The sequence below is a fragment of the Branchiostoma lanceolatum genome, chromosome 2, assembly GCF_035083965.1.
Source record: "Branchiostoma lanceolatum isolate klBraLanc5 chromosome 2, klBraLanc5.hap2, whole genome shotgun sequence".
Lineage (NCBI taxonomy): Eukaryota > Metazoa > Chordata > Leptocardii > Amphioxiformes > Branchiostomatidae > Branchiostoma > Branchiostoma lanceolatum.
Window position 1 is genome coordinate 31,850,332 of NC_089723.1, and position 15,420 is coordinate 31,865,751.

Consider the following 15,420-nt stretch of genomic DNA (forward strand, 5'->3'; position numbering starts at 1 on the left):
ACCATTTGCGTTGGGATGATGACACACTTGCAGACGAACCATCAAACACGTACGGTAGAAATTCTCTCAAATTGGCCGTCTGGAGACAATTTCAGGACATCTGTACAGTATCGAAGATTCGTATAATTCACCGGGAAGTGTCTAAGCTGTTTTAAGACTATACGCTGGTAAGTAATTGTGGAAATAGCTCGCGTTGTCAGGCAAGGAGGAAGGGGAGGGGGGCAAGTTACACAAACGTGGATTTTATATGATGTAACGTTAAAATGTCTTTCGAATTTCGATAGACAATTAATGACAAAAATCTTTGGTGTCGGTGACGTATATGTTACTCTCAGTTGGTCGCTTGGGACACGACACACGATTGAGCAAGGAGATCGTATATTTATGATAATTTTATATAATAATTATTACTAGTCCGGGGGCGTCTTTCCTGGCACAGTGGACAGTGGACGGGGAAGGTCAGGTGCAGGTCGAGTTTTGTGTAAAATTTATATTTGATAAAGTTCACTTATCCTTTCAAATATCATGTCCTCTGAAATATTATGCATTCCCCTATAACTTATAACCTTGATTGAAAGATATGAAGGCCTGCATGCCCTTTTCGTAAGGCGTAAATTGGGGCCAAAGCTGCCCAGAATCATTGTATAAATTTGTAATCAGTACTTCAGCCATAACACACAAACCGTAGGCATTTACCTTTATGCCTTTCAAAGGCTGCACCTATTATAAATGGAGACATGCAATTTGAATATGCCCATTGTTTACTTTCCTGGAAAACACATGGTGACCTTTGGCGACCAGAACAACGCCCTAGACCAGAACAACGCCCTAGACCAGAACAACGCATATCAAGTGATGTAGTTTGCCATGGTGTGATTTTTAATGCGCCTATTGTCTAATTTCCTGGAAACGACATGGTGACCTTTGATGACCAGAACAACGCTCTGGACCAGTAGCCTCCTTTGCAGGCCTTCTGGGCAGCGCTGGCGTGTATTTTTGGATTTCCCCAGCTACCCTTGACCCGATAAGTTGAAAATCGCAAATCAGCGCTTCCCCCACAAAATAATGCCTGCGCCGTCCAGAAGGCCTACAAATTTAGGTGCAGCCTTTGAAAGGCCTTTAAGGTTTGCAAGTTTTGGAGTCAATTTGATATAACCGTAAGTGGGATTCAAGCACCACCAACCGACTAGTCTAACTGGTCCGGACCTTTTAGCCTAGCGGTAAGTGGGTTGTGTTCATGGGCTGGCGGCAGCCCGGGTTCGGTGCGGGTTCAACTACCGGGAGCCAGGAAACTGCACTACCATCTAGATCCTCTTGTGTTTCAACGTAATAATGTATTTGATAGTTGAAAAAAGCCAACTATCCTATCGTGCGCTAGATTGGTGATACATGTAGGCCTTTTCATAGGGATCCATGGAAAGTAAGATGTTCATCAGATACTAATCTATACATGTACTAGTACTTCAATTTACAACATCCCTTCTTCACAAGGAGGCAAATTTGTCAAGGAGATGCAGGCTGCAGTGCCACCTACTGATCATTATGAAAACTGCAGCTGAAATGACAAGTTGCTATGGGCCTGTCTGATGGATGAGTCCATTTTTTCTAAGTCCAGTTATGATAATTACCATCTGATAAAAGGTCTGTATACATGGCCCTTTATCTGTGACACATAAGCAAATTTATTACGTATTCAAACTAGGGCATATAATGGAACTCTTTCCATGTCACCTCAGCCCATCCTGGCTTCTGATTGGTCAGGTTAGAACCTGATGATTGGGGATTGCCAATCACAGGCAAGAAGAGGAATCAGGTGGGGGTGTGACTCTGAGCTTCAATTTAGGTTAGCTATCTCACAAGAAGCTTTAAGCCAGTTAGGGGTTTGACACAGGATTTGAAAGGCTTTTCTAGCTTCTAGCTCCCTTTGTCATTTCCAGAACATTTAGTAGAAACATCACTTCCAAAGGAGACTGTTAAGTATGGTATGTGTATTTTGTGTCTTTATCTTATTAGTTAGTTTTTCTACAATTTGAAGTTGTCAGAATTTTTTTTTTCTAGATTGCCACAGTATGTTAGCTTTAGAAAAGGGATGATGCAATAATGGGGGTTGACTTAACTTTTATGAATTGTTTTTGATTTGTTGGGTAGGCCTCTAGAAGTATACTTTTAAACACAAGATTTACCGGTACTTGTACTCCATGTCACTGAATATCATAAAACAGGAAGCACTTACTGTTGTAACTGATACTGATAGAGATTTTTCTGTTTGTCTTAGGTGATTGTTGTCATAGTTTGATTAAATTCTGGGTGTCAGTTTATTGCCTCTGCAGTAAGGATTACTGTAATTCTTGATTTGTTAACGGTTAGGGTAACTTAATTTTAGCGATCTTCACGGTCACTATTCAACTGCTAAGCAAATATTTGAACACTCTACCGGCTGCGGCATAGCCTGGGTGCCATTTCATTACTACCGGGCCTCCTACACTAGCCTGAGTGCCAGCCTTTTTAGCTTCCGTCTGCTACCCTAGCTCCGCTGCGCTACCCAAGCTCCGCTGCCGGTCAAAAAGATTTTTTTCAGGGCAGTGATCATGAGTGTGCAGTGGCGGCGGCACAGGGGGGGCAAGGGGGGCGGCTGCCCCCCCGAAAAATATGTTGGGGGGGCGTCGCCCCCCCAAAAATCAAGCTGAAACTCTTGTGAATCTTTTCACTGACAGAGATTTTCTTAACTTAGCGTACTCTACCAGCAAAATTTGTCTCTCAAAATGCAGGAAATAGCGTTTCAGAGTGTCAAGATTTCAAAATTTTCTCTGACGTACGTTAGCATACTACAGTGTAGGATTGTTGCGCCCTAGGATTGTTGCGCCGCCGGCGTATATGTCGGGACGGCGTTGCCCTCCAAAGCTCATGCTGAAACCCTTCTGTATTTGTTCAATCTATCAGCAAAGTTTGCCTCTCAAAATTCAGGGAAAAGCATTTCAGGGCGTCAAGATTTCAAAATTTTCCCGGAGGAGAACGTTGCCGCCGGCGAAAAATATGTCGGGAGGGCTCGAGGGCGTCGCACCCCAAAACTCAAGCTGAAACCCGTCTGTTTTTTTTTTTCATATATAGAGATATCATTAATCGTTTTAGCTTACTTTGTCAGCAAAATTTGCCCCTCAAAATTAAGGAAACAGCGTTTCAATGGGTCAGAATTTTAAAGTTTTCAATGTCGCGCTCCGGCGGAAAAATCATATGTCGGGAGGGCGTCGTCCAACAAAACTCAAGCTGAAACCCTTCTGTATTTTTTGTCACATATAGAGACTACTTTACCATCAAAATTTGCCCCTCAGAATTCAGGAAATAGCGTTTCAATGGGTCAAGAATTTTGAATTTTCCTGTGGGAGCATGTCGTGCTTCTGGTGGAAAAATATGTCGGGAGGGCGCCGTTCCCCCAAAATCAAGCTGAAACCTTTCTGCATTTTTTTTTACAAATAGAGATGTCATTAAACTTTAAGCTTACTCTTCCAGCAAAATTTGCCCCTCAGAATGCAGGAAATAGCATTTCAGAGGGTCTAGATTTCAAAATTTCCCGGGGGAGCATACCCCCGGACCCCCCTAGTATTGTCGCGCCTTCGGCGCGACGCCTCGCGCCTTCGCCGCTCGTCTTAGTGACATTACATCTCAACTTATCTCGCCCCCCCATTCAAAATTTCGTGCCGCCGCCTCTGGTGTAAGACTACTAGGAGCCCAGGTAGTAATGGTACCCAGGCTAACTGAGGCAAGAACGTTGAACTGTTCCCTTTCCCCCATCGCTAGAATTACCGGCTGCAATATTAGATGGATTTACAACTTGTCTTAAAAAGACTTCAGGGATTAATTTCTAGTAATTGTTGTTCCCAGGTGCTGAGTAACCTGGCCATGCTGACGGGGCTGTTTAAGGCGTACGGGCGCTTCTGCGTGTCGCACCCCTGGGAGGTGATCGTGGGAACCATCACGGCCACGATATGTCTGCTGTCCATGAACATGATCACCAACAGCGACCGCGTCTGCGGATGGAACTACATCTGTAATGTCGACGAGGTGAGAGATTCGCTGGTCTTGAGGTTTCTGTGTATATTTGCTTAGGTTTTAATGCACTGGGGTATCGGTCATGGAGAAATGGAAGCCAGTATAGTGTACTCATACCCTCAAAGTGCTAATTGTGAAAAAAGTAGGGTGTGAAATTTGCTCAGAGAACAGTATTGTACTTTAGGAGGGAGTAGTGATTACGAATTATGCAACATTTTCGCCGCCGATTACGAATTACGTTAAATTCTCAGAGCTGATTTTGAAATCAGCCTACGCTTTACTAGCAATTCATGGATTACGCTTTACGTTGCATAAAGGTAACTGTTACGGTTTACGTAGAAAGAAAGCGACCAATTACGCGTTACAGCTTATGTACTGATTACGAATTACGTTGATTTTGGGCGACTGCCTGCGGATTACGAAGACGAAAAAGGGCATGCAGGCCCTCATTTAGCATGCCAATGCTTGGAAAAAATCCAAGACTGTTGAACTTGAAGATCTTTGCAGTAGTGGCATGATTGACTACTGTAAATGCATTTAAGTTCGCAGTGGTTCACGGTTGGCGGTTGTTGTGGTGACCTCTTTATCGCAAATTCAAAACCACCGCAAAATTTTGCTGTGCTGTCTTCTGCCAGCCTACCCCCTTGTCTAACTAAGTGCCACATGTACGTATAATGTTGGATACGACAGTTCTGTCCGTCTATAGGACCCTTGCCAAGTTGCTAGTAGGTGGTTTCCTACTGGCTGTCCATAAAGGCATCAATGTTTCCATTGCTGTAGCAGTATGTAACTTTTGTGCTATCACAAACTCAAAACCACTGTGAATGCCCCGTTTTCTCCTTACCGCAAAATTAAATCACCACTAACCTGAATGCATTTACAGTATTTGAAATTTGTCACGAATCAGTCAATATTTGTCAGGCATGGTTTAGCAACTGCTTCTGGAAACCCACCCTGGATTGGAAACAGTCTGGCGTCCAGTAGGACATTCATGACAAGTGAAATGGTATAACTGACATGTCTATTTTGTGTTCTCTCAGGACATCAAAAGCAGTGATGTCATTATCATGAGCCTGACCAGATGTATTGCTGTCATCTACATCTACATGCAATTCCGCAACCTCAGAAAGTTCGGCTCCAAATACATCCTTGGTAAGTGTGTCTCCATTGTCACCAAATCTCTGTAAGTTTTCATGTACGATAGTTGATTTTGATTCAGGATTGATTTGTAGCTGTAATCAATAATTATTGCAGTCTATTTCAATTGACTTGCACTAAGTCTACCACAGTGTCCAGTTTTTTTCCCCGGCATTTGGATTTTATCCAAGACAAACACGTACAAGCCATCAAGCCATCCGGTACAGTGTAAACACCACTCAATCAAAAGGTTTGTATGTTTGTACTTTGGTCAATGATTGACCACTGTGTTCTTATCTCTCCATCCCCCACAGGTATTGCTGGAGTGTTCACCATCTTCTCCAGTTTTGTGTTCAGCAGCGCTGTGATCCACTTCCTGGACAAGGAGATCACAGGTCTTAACGAGGCCATGCCTTTCTTCCTGCTCCTGATCGACCTCTCCAAGGCCTCTGCCCTTGCCAAGTTTGCCCTCAGCTCCTCCAGTCAGCTGGAGGTGCGAGAGAACATTGCCCGAGGCATGGCCGTCCTCGGACCAAACTTCACCTTGGATGCACTGGTGGAGGTTCTCGTTATCGGGGTTGGCACATTGTCAGGTAAGGAATGAGACAAGATACCTAACCGTAGCTACATTTTTCTTGACACATGTATTTCATTAGTCCATTAGAGCCATATACTTTAAGTAACATGTTGGATAGATATATGAATTACAAAAAAATTGTCACAGAAAACTGCATGTAGAGTACAATAATTTGAAAATGATTGGAACCGCTGAATTACAAATATAGTTTTAAAAACATATGTGGTGACTTGGAATGGACTCTACTCACTAAATTGGTCCATTTCCTTGCCTTGACACTGTATAATGATGTATTATTGAAGTGGGCAGGAGCCCTGATATGTATCACCTCGTCCCCTGCAGGTGTGCGACAGCTGGAGATGATGTGCTGTTTCGGCTGTCTGTCCATCCTGGCCAACTATGTGGTGTTCATGACCCTCTTCCCAGCATGCCTCTCTCTAGTACTGGAGGTAAGTGCTTTTTATTTTGAATGATTTTTTTGTTTTGATTTAAAATGTAGTCGACAGAGTAAAAACATGATATCCAGTGGTCATCAATATCAAAGTGGCAGAATAAAAGGCATTGAAGAAAAAGTCCTTGTCTGACAAATTTCGCATGTTCCAGTTGTCGCAGGATCGGAGTAAGGGTCCGCCTGTGTGGCAGCTGAACCAACTGGCTGACAACATCCTGGATGAAGTGGAGGAGCAAAAACCCAACCCTGTGGTACAGAGAGTCAAGCTCATCATGGTCAGTACCTCTTACATACATTCGTACATATTCATGCTCTTAACTTGGAGCGTACACAAAGTCTAGTCTCCAGTATTTTGCATTTTTCAAATGCATGTAACTGATATCTTCACAAGTAACTAACCGGTCATGGTGTGCTTCTTATCGATGTTTATCAATCAATCAATCCGTCATCTTCAGGCATCATATGCTGATGCATGGCAGTTGTAGATATCTCTCTCCAATATGTTCTATTTTTGGCACAGGATCTTGAGTTGTCTCTGGTGACCCCTAGCCCTCTAAGCATGTCAATGGCTTGGTCCTCCCTACCCTGTGTTTACACAGTCTCTTGCTAGCTGGGGTTAATGACCCCCTTCTAGGGGGGCAGTAACCATCAGGCCGGCCTCCTAGCACGATTTAGTCAGGCTGGGTCCTCCCACCTTTTTTACTGTTTATCCCAAATGACTTATAAAATAAACCCGGTTGTCCCCCTGTCTAGGCCCTGGGACTAGCCCTGGTCCATGCCCACAGCTGGCTGGTGCCCTGTGAGAAGGACTCAAACCTTCCTGGCTCAGACCAGCTGATGGGTCTGATGGGGCAGACGGGCGTCGCCTCCATACCTGCAGCCCAGCAGAAGGTGGAACCGGACATACCACTCTGGCAGTTCTACCTCACCTCGTAAGTCACTAGCTCCTCTCTTGTATCAGTATCTGTATCTTTATAGCTGGTATAACCGCCCTTCGGTGTAACACACCAGCTTCGCAGGTGAGCAATGCAGCAGCAGCTGGTTCTGTATCTAGTGAGTTGTTATGAGAAGGAAAGTCTTTGTCTTACACAGGGTATTTTGTAAACAGTCAAAACTGTACACTTTTTGTTGGCCCCTTGTGTCATTTTTCATTAATAACACAAGCTTTAAGAGTCCTGTCTGTAGTGACCACTTGTCCACATAGAACAGATTTTAGCGGTCCTGTTAGGCCAGAAGTTAGAAATGGAAGATATAATACATATCATGCCCCTGTTGTAAATATCACAATGTCACAGTTTTTGCAACAAGTAGACTTTTCTTTGCACTAAGCACGAGAGTACCTGTACATGTAGGTGGAAGTACAAATAATTTTTTTTTACAATATTTACATGTAAAATTGTTAAGTTAAGACAGTCACATTGTTTTGTACACAACATGATTCGATGTGAACCTTATTCTTGACCTGTTACTTTTTACAGGTGGTTGTCCATGAGCTATGACGAGTTCCTAACACTGGTCCTGGCTCTGATACTCTCTGTCAAGTACATCTTCTTCGAGAACAATGAGAACAGCATCTCATCCCTCCCTGCCATGGAGAGGAGGAAGTCAGGGATGCAGGAGTCTTCCAGAGTAGAGGAGATGGAGAAAGAGGAGGAGGAGGTCATCTCCATAGAGAGTACCACATGTCTGTCAACCTGCACACAGACAGATCCCGATGGTTCGTTCTTGTTATTCCCTGAATTTCCACATTATTGATGTGACAACTTTTAACGATGTGGTAACCTGTCTGCTTTCAAAAAGCTTTTAAAATGCGATCTAAAGTAAATGCAATGACATTTTGCAGCAATAAAAATGCATTTAAAATTGAATAGATGTAAATTTTGTGTCCGTTAGATTTCCCCGAGCCAAAGACATCCTTTTTCCTGGGAGGATCTACTGTCACGTCCCCAGCTGATTCTGAGGAAGAAGAGGGGGAGTCAGAGCAGGAGGAGGAGGATGACGCACCCAGGTCTATTGAAGAATGTGCAGAAATTCTCGACACCAAGGTAAAGATTTACACTTGGCCTCCAAGTGCCAGAATGGACAATTGATGATAATGGAACAACTAACAGCAATGGCAATTTGAAAAGTTAAAAATCATGACAATTTGTTTAGTGGTATGTAGATGTATATGGAAACTTCACAGGTAACTAGAGCAAGTTTAGTACCATGTGGCTGCCATATGGCACCCATAGATTGACAGAGGTTGAAGGTTCATGTCCTGTTAGGAATTGCTGACTAGTCTATGTCCTTCAGACTACTTGACAGATGTGATGTCTGTGTAAATAACTAAACCTGTCCCTTGTATGATTTTTTATATCAAAACATGCCTTAAGAATCCTGTCTGTAGTGACCACTTGTCCACATTGACCAGATTTTAGAGTTCATGTCCTGTTAGGAATTGCTGACTAGTCTCTGCCCTTTAGACTAGTTGACAGGTGTGATGTCTGTGTAAATAACTAAACCTGTTTCTTCCCCCCAGGGAGCCGATGTGCTGACGGATGAGGAAGTACGGCAGCTCGTTCGCAGTAAGCACATTCCTGGGTACAAGCTGGAGAGCAAGCTTGGCTCGGCCGAGAGGGGCGTGGCAGTCCGCAGGCAGATGCTCACCGAGCAGCTACACAGACAGGAGGCGCTGGAGAAACTACCCTACACCAGCTATGACTACTCATTTGTAAGTGAGATATATCCACCCTTCATTTATTCAAACTACCCTTCACCAGCTACGACTACTCATTTGTAAGTGAGATATATCCACCCTTCATTTATTTAAACTACCCTTCACCAGCTACGACTACTCATTTGTAAGTGAGATATATCGTACCTTCATTTATCTAAACTACCCTACACCAGCTATGACTACTCATTTGTAAGTGAGATATATCCACCCTTCATTTATTCAAACTACCCTTCACCAGCTACGACTACTCATTTGTAAGTGAGATATATCCAGCCTTCATTTATTTAAACTACCCTTCACCAGCTACGACTACTCATTTGTAAGTGAGATATATCGTACCTTCATTTATCTAAACTACCCTACACCAGCTACGACTACTCATTTGTAAGTGAGATATATCCACCCTTCATTTATTCAAACTACCCTACACCAGCTATGACTACTCATTTGTAAGTGAGATATATCGTACCTTCATTTATCTAAACTACCCTACACCAGCTACGACTACTCATTTGTAAGTGAGATATATCCACCCTTCATTTATTCAAACTACCCTTCACCAGCTACGACTACTCATTTGTAAGTGAGATATATCCAGCCTTCATTTATTTAAACTACCCTTCACCAGCTACGACTACTCATTTGTAAGTGAGATATATCGTACCTTCATTTATCTAAACTACCCTACACCAGCTACGACTACTCATTTGTAAGTGAGATATGTCGTACCTTGGTTTATTTCGCAGGAATTGGTACTTGTGTCATTTGTACATTTTTACATTTTCTTGTCATGATTTACTTAATGTTTTGTTCATTACAAAACAAAAGTAAGATGTAGATTGATTACAACAGACTTCACGACATTTCCCAGTTACTGTTAAGTTCTCAGTGACAGTAGACGAAAAGTATTCTATTTTGTAAGGTGTGTCAGTTTTTTTAGTAGTTGTTGTTAGTTCTCAATGACAGAAGTATCCTATTTTATAGGATGTGTCAAGAGGTTTTTTGATAGTTGTTGTTAGTTCTCAATGACAGAAGTACATGTATCCTATTTTGTAAGGTGTGTCAGAGTTTTTTCATGTGTGTTCCACCTGCTGACACGTTGATGTCCCCTGCAGGTGACAGGTGCGTGCTGTGAGAACGTGATAGGCTACATGCCTGTACCGGTGGGCGTGGCCGGACCCTTGCTGCTGGACGGGCAGGAGTATCAGGTTCCCATGGCAACAACAGAAGGCTGTCTGGTTGCTAGCACCAACCGTGGGTGTAGAGCCATTAAGGTAAGAAAAAAGGTTGACTGACATGAAGTGCAAGCTGCAGTATTGTTTCTTTTCACTAGGGGGCACTATGTTATAACATACTAGTAGTGCTGTTTCTTTACCACAACTGCCATTTGAATTACATGTAATTCACTCTTCATCAAATTTTGCCAGCATCTGTGATAACTAAAGGACCGTTATTCAATTGCAGTTGTCAGGGGGAGCCAGGAGCTACATCATCGGTGACGGGATGACCAGAGGCCCAGTGGTCAGAATGCCCAGTGCCGCCCAGGCCAGTGCACTGAAGATATGGCTGCGAGACAACGACAACTTAGACCTGCTGAGGGACGCTTTTAACTCTACGAGCAGGTAATGTTTTTAACACTATGTTTGCAACCTTTTCTAGTACACTTCTGCAGTTGAACTTGAAATGTTCGGAGACTCCCTTTGTCGTTCCGTTTTTTTCTTACTGAACTCAGGAACTCTAAAGAACTAACCCTACCAATCTGCTGGACAGTTAGATTTATGAATAGTCCAGTAACATCACTTTTTATGACTCCCGAGTACTGCAAAATGACTTGGATGAAATTGCTTCATATTATAAGCTACCAGCCAATATCAACCTGATATTTAATGCCAATGCATTATTTTGATACTTTTAAATGTGTAATGTCTTTTGAGTAAACCAAGTGCAGTATACTTTATATACATAAGTCAGCCCTTGGCTACAATGCCTTTTTATCAATAAGCCACTTTACCTGATTGCACCTGTGACTGATCAGACGTCCCTCCCACAGGTTCTGCAGGTTGGACAGCATCATGTCAGCTGTGGCAGGACGACACATCTACATCAGGTTCAAGGCTGTCACTGGGGATGCCATGGGCATGAACATGCTCTCCAAGGTATCTAAGACATGTATATGTATATGTATATGACATGTTTTTTTACTAAGGAGGGAAACAAGGGCGCTGTGCCCCCATGCTCCGACCATGCTCCCTTTGCCTTGGGGTGCAGATCCTCTGACAAACATAAAATTCTAATTGATGCTGCTAGGTCATATGTGGCCAGTCTTAAACTGTGATTTGTCTAACAGTACTGTTGCCCCTTTGGAAGCAAAAGAATACTCCGCTCCCTTGCAATACTCCCCTTGCGATTTTATCCTAGAAAACTAGTGAGTGAGTAAAACTCCCGGATGTCCATCCACCTGTCTCTTATCTGTAACATCAGATATTCTATTCATGATGTGCTCAAATCTTTGCACAGGACAATTGGTCCATAATGTGATAACTGATCTATTGAAGACTATTGAGCTTGATCTGCAGACTTGACTGTGTGACTTAAGTTCAAAACCCATCTCTTCCTCCCAGGGGACAGAGCAGGCCCTGAAGAAGCTGGAGGAGTTCTTCCCCGACATGGAGCTGCTGAGTCTGAGTGGGAACTACTGCACCGACAAGAAGGCCACGGCCATCAACTGGCTGGAGGGGCGGGGCAAGTCTGTGGTGTCTGAGGCCATCATCAAGGGGGAGGAGGTCAAGAAGGTAAGGTGTAAAATCAGAGAGTGAAAACAAGTCTTAGAATATATCCTTATGTGATTATTACACATGTTGAGAGCTTGCTTTTTCTGCAAATATCTTTCAGTGGTGTAACTATCTGCATGTGTCTAAGAAGGAAGAAAGGTGTAAAAATTGAAGATCCTAGTACATGTAGTCCTTGGAAGTAATTAAGTAAGATTTAACATTTGCTTTGAATTATAACAGGGATAGTTTGTACAAAGTTCTATCATCCAATGAAGGCTGTGGACCTTTTTTTCTTCTTCTTACAGAATTAGGCATGGATCTTTTTTCTTGTAATGGTAGTTGTGGATATCTTAATCTTCTTGTTAGGTAACCTGCCTTATTCATAATGCTGACATATCATTTTGTCTGCTTTTCAGGTCCTGAAGACCTCTGTGTCTGCCCTGGTGGACTTGAACATCAGTAAGAACCTGATTGGGTCGTCCATGGCGGGGAGTATCGGAGGCTTCAACGCTCATGCTGCCAACATTGTAGCTGCCGTCTTTATAGCCACGGGACAGGTGGGTTCTGAGGGGAAATCTGCTGTTCTTGTCATGAGCACTATTTTTTAATTTTTATGACAGTCTTGAGATATATGTTGATTTAACTGTATTGCTATGATATTTCTAAGAACGCCTTGACATGTATTTCTACTAGCAAATCATTGCAGGGTTGAAATTCTGGATGATTCTAATTATATTCCCCTCCCTTCAGGGTGGGAATATATTGTTCTTGCTGGCGTGTTCTTCTTTCTTCTTCTGCCCAAAACCAAGTAGATGTAGGGTGGTAGCTCTGATACCTTGTGGTACATGCTACGGATGTCATATCTGAGGTGTAGCAAGGAGGTTTTATATTGTGTTGTACTTGTTTTTCCCCCCAGGATGCTGCCCAGGTCGTGGCCAGCTCCAACTGCATGACCCTGATGGAGGCGACAGGAGAGAATAGAGAGGACCTGTACATCAGCTGCACCATGCCCTCCCTGGAGGTGGGCACGGTGGGAGGGGGGACTGTCCTGCCGCCACAGAGGGCCTGTCTCAAGGTACAGCCATACATTTTACTACGGTACATTCGTATAGTTCATAGGATGATCTACTGAGGTCTTCAGCTTTTCAAATACATACATTTTGAGGAACTGTTTTGCAATAGGATCAACAGAAAGTTTAGCAGGTTGCTGTGTACACAGTATTATCAGTAACTAGCTTATCATTGTTAACTAGCAGTGATTTTCATTAACTAGCAGTTATCATCATTAGCTAGCAGTTATTATCCGTAACTAGCTTTCTACCATCTTACAAGAGTTGATTCTGACGTTGACACATGTAGCTGCATGTTAGCAGATAGAATGAAGTTACATTTACGGTGTCTTGACATATCTTTAGATGCTTGTGTGCTGTAGAGATCTTTGCGGATTGCAAATCTACTTCGGACTACTGTAAATGCAGAAATGTTCGCTGTGGTTTTATGTTCGCGGTTTGCTCGGTAAGCTCTTCACTGCAAACTTAAAACCACCGCGAAATTTCTTTGCCTTCCTACCCCCTTTATCATTGTCTCGAATGGGAAAATCACTGTGAACACTCCATTTTCTCCCTACCGCAAAATTAAAACCACGCAAACTTAAATGCATTTACAGTATTACACACTCCTTGCTGACCGGCTCTTTTCCTATGTGTTTCCACAGATGATGGGTATCGATGGCTCCCATGACTCGGAGCCAGGCACGAACGCCAGGCAGCTGGCGCAGGTGGTGTGTTCGACCGTCATGGCTGGGGAGCTGTCCCTGATGTCCGCCCTGGCAGCCGGGCACCTGGTCCGCAGTCACCTCAGACACAACAGGTGAGAACACACCAACAACGGCTGGTCTTCTAGCTGTGGGCTTTTATGCCATTGATGTGTCAAACACCATCAAAAATAGTATTATATGCTACTGACGGCGCGTCAAACCTCTGCACATAGAAGAACCTTCATGTAATACCCTTACTGAGAAGAGTAGGGGTGACCCGGGGTACTTTGCTTAAAATGCGAGCCGTACTGAAGCCGCTTAGCACAACTAGCTACTTGAAGAAGCATCATGCTTCACCTCAACTGAGGATGACTTAAGATGAAGAGATACTTGTGTCTGTATACAATGCAATAACTCATGTATGTTAAACCTCCTTGCTGGAATCAAGACTGGAGACACAGACATAACTAAATGTATGTGATGACCATCATGATACTTAAAAGTGATCCTCATGCAATATTTCACATGAAAAAATTCCCAGCTGCATTTGGTGCTACAATTCTCTTTTCACTCATCTTGCAGGTCGAAACTCAACATGGCCCCAGAAGCATTGAAGAATGATGTGGCCTCTGAGTCTTTACCGAAGCTGGTCAATGGTAGAGAACCTGGAACATGTACTGCCAAGGCATCTTGACAATGTTGACTTAGATAGCCTTTTGTCATTGTTAGTATCAATGAGTGAACCACTGTGACATATTTGATGCCAGAATACAGGACAACTGTGTACTAAATATAAATGCTGCTTTCAGTTTTATAATTGGGAAGTCCCAAACCCTTGAATAGTCAGTTCAGGTCTTTGCAGATGGTAGATCTACTTGGAACAGTCAGCGAATGTTCAGAGATTAAAGAATGGTATTTTTAGCCTGCCTTAATGTAATACACAGGACTCTAGACAATCTACTTGAAAATGGATGCTTGTACATTTCTACATGTAATAAAAGACAGCCTTAAGTATCAATGGTAAGCTAAGAAACAATTTTTTTTCTTTTATGTGTCGGAATATGCCATTAGCCAACCTTCTTTGTACAAAGGCCAGTATCTATCATTTGTTGCCAAGGAATTTTTCTTCCAGTAGAATTCAGATATATTTCTGGAGGGGTTCATGATTGTAAGTATGTAAATTATGTAAAAAGCATAAACCTGTTTCCAAAAATTCTTGTAAAATGGATCTGCCGCTATAATGTGATCAAGCAGCTACAATGTACATGTGTGATGTTCCAGTATTATTGTTTGTCATGCAGAGACCTGTGCAGAGAGGGTGTACTACGCTAGAACAGGGTCTGAAATTCTGTATGCTAATGTAGCATTTCTGATCAACAGTTGGTATAAAATTATGTTTATTGCAAAACAGCCTTGTTGGTGTTATTCTGTTTCATTCAAGGTTTTTCCATTTTTCAGCTTGTCAGCAGATGTCTCCTGATTTGCATATATTAATGAGGAAATCTACAATGGATGAAAGGACCCTATAATGAAGGGTGTCATGAAGTACTGTGAATGCAAAAATGTTTGTGGGGATTCAATTTCACAGTAGGGAGAAAATGGAGTGTTTGCGGCGGTTTTGAGTTCTCAGTAAAGAGTTCACTGCAAAAACCGTGAACATAAAACCACCGCTAGCATTTCTGCATTTACATTATTCATAAGTATACAAGCTGGTCTGGACTGGTAAACCTTACCTCTGGGGTCCAGTTTTCTTTCAGTTTTACATGGAAGGCTTATTTGTTTCCCTGGCATTTTACCAACATGTAAAACACAATGTAACAAAGAGCCTTCAAAAACTTCAAAGCTTTTAGACTTACACAAACAAACTATATCATTTTCTTTTTTCAATTCAGAATTGGCACTGCATGCAGCTTTCATGTAAACGTCTGGTCACGACATCTCACACCAAGACGAACAAGAAAA

At 42.7% G+C, this 15,420-nt stretch overlaps 1 protein-coding gene across 2 annotated transcripts; it reads left to right on the forward strand.

The window, feature by feature from the left end:
- The first annotated feature begins 3 nt into the window (after positions 1-3).
- Positions 4-14,869, forward strand: LOC136428646 (3-hydroxy-3-methylglutaryl-coenzyme A reductase-like). 2 transcript variants are annotated; one of them, XM_066418322.1, is made up of 18 exons: positions 4-167; positions 3,880-4,059; positions 5,088-5,199; positions 5,499-5,777; positions 6,104-6,210; positions 6,365-6,487; positions 6,966-7,144; positions 7,691-7,929; positions 8,106-8,257; positions 8,734-8,925; positions 10,047-10,205; positions 10,396-10,553; positions 10,982-11,087; positions 11,553-11,723; positions 12,119-12,259; positions 12,619-12,777; positions 13,417-13,571; positions 14,041-14,869. In XM_066418322.1, the coding sequence occupies exons 2-18, from the start codon at positions 3,898-3,900 to the stop codon at positions 14,150-14,152; spliced, it is 2,706 nt and encodes a 901-aa protein (XP_066274419.1). In that variant the 5' UTR covers positions 4-167; positions 3,880-3,897; the 3' UTR covers positions 14,153-14,869. The 2 variants fall into 2 exon arrangements, with proteins under 2 accessions (XP_066274419.1, XP_066274418.1); XM_066418321.1 differs by lacking the exon at positions 4-167 and adding an exon at positions 1,868-1,982.
- Positions 14,870-15,420: the final 551 nt, after the last annotated feature.

Coding starts and splice junctions, on each gene's coding strand:
- LOC136428646 (XM_066418321.1), top strand. Junction 7,930..8,105: donor CACACAGACAGATCCCGATG/GTTCGTTCTTGT, acceptor TGTGTCCGTTAG/ATTTCCCCGAGCCAAAGACA. Junction 11,724..12,118: donor AGGGGGAGGAGGTCAAGAAG/GTAAGGTGTAAA, acceptor TCTGCTTTTCAG/GTCCTGAAGACCTCTGTGTC.